The sequence below is a fragment of the Benincasa hispida genome, chromosome 11 (assembly GCF_009727055.1).
Source record: "Benincasa hispida cultivar B227 chromosome 11, ASM972705v1, whole genome shotgun sequence".
Lineage (NCBI taxonomy): Eukaryota > Viridiplantae > Streptophyta > Magnoliopsida > Cucurbitales > Cucurbitaceae > Benincasa > Benincasa hispida.
Genome location: NC_052359.1, coordinates 36,879,689 through 36,885,576, shown reverse-complemented (window position 1 = coordinate 36,885,576; position 5,888 = coordinate 36,879,689). Strand labels below are relative to the sequence as shown.

The window sequence follows — 5,888 nt, the reverse complement described above, 5'->3', positions numbered from 1 at the left end:
GCTGAGAGGAGCAAACTGAGAGTTCTTGTGCAATACTGTAGCAAAATCTTCGAGTCATGCTTGGAGGCCATTGACAAATTTAAACAAAAGTTGACGAGCTGATACGATCGACATGACAATGTGGGTTGAAAAGGGTAAAGCAAGGTGGCACAATTTGGGCGAAACATAAATAGACTTAGACTACGGATCAGAGATAAATCAATTCGTGGATCTTCCTTTGTCGATGACTGATCGATGGAGGCAGAGATCGGACAAATGTGTTAGCGGCTGCAAAAGAGACGACTGAAAAGTATAAACCCTAGGATGGCTCTAATACCATGTGGAAAGAAGTTTGAGTAAATATATCTGTTTTTTTACTTAAGATTTACATAGGGAATTTATACAAAAAGATGATAACCGAATTTCCTGATCTATAACCTAAATATATGCAGAATACATAAAATAAGACATAAATCTCGCAATCCTTTCAATCATTATATATAATTAATTGGTTTTTTTTTCATTTTTAATTTTGTGTCTAATGTATTCTTTAACCTATTCAGTACTTTTTTTAAAAAAAAAAAAAAAAAGCACAGGTAGAGACCACTATGCGCTTGAATAAACAATTTTATAGTTAATAATCCTGTTAACTTTTAGAAATTTCGAACATGCAAGGGACACAATTTATAGAAGAACACAAAATTAAAAGTTGATAACCATATTACATAGGAAATGAAGGAGAGAAATAGATATAAAATTGAAAGTTTTAAAAGTAAAGTATAATTAGAATTGGGAAAAATACTTTTTTAATTCCCAAATTTTAAAGAATATACGCACTTAGTCCATATAGTTGTAATATAATCAATTTAATCCATTAATCTTTAAAAAAAAAAAATAGGTTTAAAAGGTCTCTACTACATTAATTTAAGATATTTTTAAATTTAAAAAGAAATAGAAAATCCTCTCACTCCATTCTTTCTCATCCCTCTCTCTCCATCGTCATTCTCTTTCAATACAGAAAAAAACAGAGTAGGTAGATTTTAGTATGTTGTTTTTTGCTTCCTCTTTGTTGTCCTCATCTTAAGAATTCCTCATCTTCTTCTTTTTTGTTAATTTAATTTCCAATCTCCAAAAATGAATTATGAAGTCTTAGCCCACATCTACAAACATATCATACTCACTAAGGAGGTGTTTGATAAATGGGTATGAGTTATTAGGTTGGGTGGGTATTTATTACCCATGTTTGTTAAGCCCATAAAGAAAGCCTATGGGTTATTAAAACCCTTTTTTATCCACTCAAAACTCCCTTTTTTATCCCCTCAAAACTAACCCTAAAAATAATATATTTTCATTTCTTTCTCTCTTCCCTCATCTTTGCCGTTTGGATCCAGATTTTTTTTTTTAATTTTTTATCGTCAAACCTATGGGTTATTAAAACCCATTTTTTACCCACTCAAAACTCCCTTTTTTATCCCTCAAAACTAACCCTAAAAATCAATATATTTTTATTTCTTTCTTTCTTCCCTCATCTTTGTCGTTTGGATCCATATCTGATTTTTTTTTTTTTTTTTATCGTCAAACCTTTGGATTCTATTTTCATTTCTTTCTCTCTTCCCCCATCTTTGACGTTTGGATCCCCCAAATATACTATCCATATTATATAAAAATAAACTGTATGATATGTGAAATAATAAAGTTAAGTTAGCAAGATTCAATATATATACATATAATATATCAATTTGTAATTGGGATAATTACCTTCAATATATATACATACAATATACAATATACCAATTAATTGAGCAGCAATATGAAATATATTTTGTTGGTATGTTTTATCGATTGAAAAGAATTAGAATTATTACAGTTTTTGAAAAGAATATATGAAAAATAATATATTATGTTCTACAAATTGAGAAAAAAAAATTGAGATTGTCTAGTTTATGTCATAAATGATTTGAGAAAATACGTCTATATTTGAAAATTAATCAACAGCAAAGCATAAAACTAAAAAATAAAAGAATGAAATAAAAGAATAAACAGAAAAAAATAGAACTAATCTCATTCACAAAAAAACTGCATCAGATCCTCAAACTCAACTCAACTCAACTCGGCACAACAAACACAGACAATAATTATCAACTCAACTCAACTCTGCAAACAAACAAACACAAACAGTTTAACTCCCCAGATAATTTAACTTTTCAAATAATAATTATCAACTCAACTCAACTCTCTACTTTTATCACATACTAAACACACCCTAATAGACTTATACAGTTATTTCTCTCCCTCTCTACTTTCACTGCTGTTTGAATTTTTATCTATTTAGAGTTAATGAGAATGTTTTTCTTCCACTTCTAGTAAAATTTAGTTTAAGGCCCGTTTGGATTGACTAAAAAAAAAAGAAAACTCATTTCTATAAAAAATAATTAAAATACGAAAAGATATTTTGAATGGTTATCAAATACTCTAATTTCTTCTAAAATAATTTATTTTTTAAATTAAATAGTTGAAAACTAACCGATTTTTTCAAAACTAAGGCAGTAAATTGGACAAATTATTTTATTTTTAAAATATCAACCATATTGGTGTGGAGATGGCTGATATTATTATTGAATGGATTCAATAAAATTATGCAATTAGCCCTAAACAAAAATGGATTCCGCTGTCTGATCCACACCCATAGGCTAATAGACTTCTCGACGCCCTATATATTACACACACAAGAACGGCAACACCATCTCAACAAATTACAGTATCTGAAGTAAACCGAGGGAAGAAGACGATAATGGAAGCGGCGAAATCATTGAAGGCGAACGGACAGAGCCAAAGGATCGTGGTTGCTGTGGACGAGAGTGAAGAGAGTATGTACGCCTTGGAATGGTGTCTCTCATATCTCACTTCTCCAGACACCAAAAACACTCTGATTCTCCTCTACGTTAAGCCTCCTCCCGCCATCTCCATCTCCTCCTTCGATGCGCCTGGTAAAAATTTTCAATTCAGGCATCGGAGATCCTGATTACGATTTCGATTTTGATTTTGGATTCAGTTGGTTTGTTTGTATTGTAGGGTATGTGTTTTCGAGCGAGGTGATTTCAGCGATGGAAAAGCAGAGCAGGGATTTGGTTAATTCGGTGATGAAGAGAGCGGAAGCGGTTTATGCGAAGTTTAGTACCAACGTAATGGATGAAGCATCTGTGATTTGTGATTTGTGATTTATGATTTGTGTGTGTTTGATTTTTGAGTAATGTTTCTCAGCGGCATTTTGTCGAACACTTGGTGTGTTGCAGGTAAATTTGGAGAGAGTAGTGGGGAGGGGAGATGCGAAGAACGTAATATGTCACACAGTGGAGAAGCTTGGAGCCGATACCTTGGTAATGGGATGCCATGGTTATGGCTTCTTCCAGAGGTCCGTTCACGAATTCGCTTATTTCTTCATCTTCTTTTTAAAAACAACTCTCATAATTTCTTCCGTTTTTCTTTTTCGTTCCAAGCTAAACAAAGATTAATTTTTCAAAATAAGCATTTTAAAGGTCCAGAAATGGCAAATGATCCAGATTTTTTTTAAAAAAAGGTCAAATGCTCATTTACTTGTGCGAAATTACATTGTTGTCCTTCTCTTTTTCGTTTTTCTCCTCTTCTTTGCTGGGAGAAATTTTCCTCTTGCATGTCGTTTTTTTCTTCTCCGGTTTCTTCTCCTCTTTACATCTTCTTCTTCGGCACGACGAATCTACATGAACAGCTCCGATGCAATCAACTCCGATGAGCAAGAGACAAGAGAGAGGAGTGATTTTGTGAGCAAGGAAATAAAGAGAGAGTGAGAGAGATATAGTCATTTGTGAGTGAAAAAAATAAGAGAGAGCGAGACGAGTTAGAGCGAAAGATATGATTTATGAGTGTAAAATGAGACGAGCGAGAGCGATACGAGTTAAAAGAGAGAGAGAGCGAGAGACATAATAATTTGTGAGTGGAAAAAAGGAGAGTGGGATGAGTAAGAGCCATACTACTTTTCCACGTGCACGCGAGTATATTTTGGTAATTTCACCCGAATTTGACGTCGGTCGATATTTTTTTAAAAAAATTAGGTCATTTTACATTTTTTGCCTAATTTTTGGGTCTTCTATGCGATGGACCCCTAAACAAATTGATAAAACCTAAAGATGTGTGAGATCACCTAAATATGCCCAATTATTGCCCTATATCAAAAAAGGGAATCGAATGGGGGAGAATATACTTTTAATTTTATAACAATTTAGGTCAAATTTCTAATAATTTAGGATCGATGGTTTGATAATCATTTTGTTTGTTTGTTTGTTTTTTTTAAATTAAACTTATGGTCATTACTTTTATTTTCAAATTTCTTTCTTTATCATCTATTATTTACCAATAGTTTAAAAAACTAAGTCAAATTTTGAAAACTAAAAAAACGTTGTTGTTTTTGGAATTTGACTAAAAATTTAACCATTATACTTAAGAAATATGCAAATTATTGTAAGAAATATGAATGATATAAACTTAATTTTCAAAAAAAAAAAATAAAAAGTTAAACGATTATCAAATGAGATTTTTTATTTTCTGATTTTTTGATTTTTGAAAATTAAGTCAATAAATACTCCTATTATCTCTAGATTTCTTGTTGAAGTTTTGAAGCCTAACTTTTATTTTCATAAATGTTCCAAAATTTAAATGGTTTATTTTTTTCAGTATAATTAAATGTGGGGGATCGAACCAGAATATGACATGCCTGTCGAGTCTAAATGATTTATTTCGTAAATCTCTTGGAGAATAATGTATTGTTATCCTTTAAAATAAATAGCCATCAAATTTGAAGTTATGTTATGTTTGGTTTGGTTTAAGTGATTTAAATTTGTTTTAATTTTTAGTCTCTTTATTTTAAAATATCTTTTTCTAATGGTATTTTAAAAATATCTATCTCAATATTAAATTCGAATATATATATATGTATATCTTTTGTTTATACATAAATTATGGACGGATAATATGATTTTGAGTCATATGTATTAACAAGTGTAACATATTTTTAAAAAAATAATAAATTATTTTAAGGAAGAGTAAAAAACTGTTAACAAAATATTAGTAAGGATCAAGTAGTGACTTATATGTTTTTTCTTTCTTCGGCAAACATTTTTATATGGTTGGGATTTTAATTATGTGATATTTGGGTAAATTGTCTTTGTGCAGGGCGTTGCTTGGGAGCGTGAGCGATTATTGTGCGAAATATGCAAAATGTCCCGTGGTTATTGTGAAGCATCCTTAAGATTTCAAATAAACAAATTAATTAAAGGCTCAATAAAGTTCGATTTTCCAAACCTATAATTATTTGTACTAAAAAAAATTAATTAAAGGACTTAATTTAGATGTATTATTTTATGATATATAAATATCTTAATGGAAGTTAGGGGTGATGTCACTTTAAGAGGTTGTTTGTGGCACTAAATTGAGATAGGATGTCTGAAGTATATCTGTGGAGTTCATATGTTTATATTTGAGGTACAGGGTTATTTAGTCTAAATTAATGTCTTTGTTTGAGATGTAGAATTGAGTTCATAATTTATGGTATCTGATGTAATTTTTTGAACTCTAAATAATTTGCTTTATGATTATTATTTTTGTTTTGACAATTTTTTATTCAATAATTCTACCCATCTTTGTTTGAATAAAACATGGATTGTAATTTTTTCTTTTAATTTTTAAAGCTTGTCTTTGTCTCTCTCTTTTTTGGTAATGAACAACAATTAACACACTACATTTTTTGTAAAAAAAAATGGTTAAATAAAATGAGAAACCAAAAGATAAATGAAAACATTTTATTCCCAAGTTTTCTCCATGAATTTCATCACCATCTTCTTCTTCTTGTTCTTATTTTTCCTCATGTTCTGTATTTT

At 30.2% G+C, this 5,888-nt stretch overlaps 1 protein-coding gene across 1 annotated transcript; it reads left to right on the top strand.

Annotated features, from left to right (window-relative positions):
- The first annotated feature begins 2,705 nt into the window (after nt 1–2,705).
- On the top strand, nt 2,706–5,624 carry LOC120091079 (universal stress protein PHOS32). Its single transcript, XM_039048905.1, has 4 exons — nt 2,706–2,966; nt 3,052–3,161; nt 3,273–3,391; nt 5,185–5,624. The coding sequence occupies exons 1-4, from the start codon at nt 2,771–2,773 to the stop codon at nt 5,258–5,260; spliced, it is 501 nt and encodes a 166-aa protein (XP_038904833.1). The 5' UTR covers nt 2,706–2,770; the 3' UTR covers nt 5,261–5,624.
- The last annotated feature ends 264 nt before the right edge of the window (nt 5,625–5,888 follow it).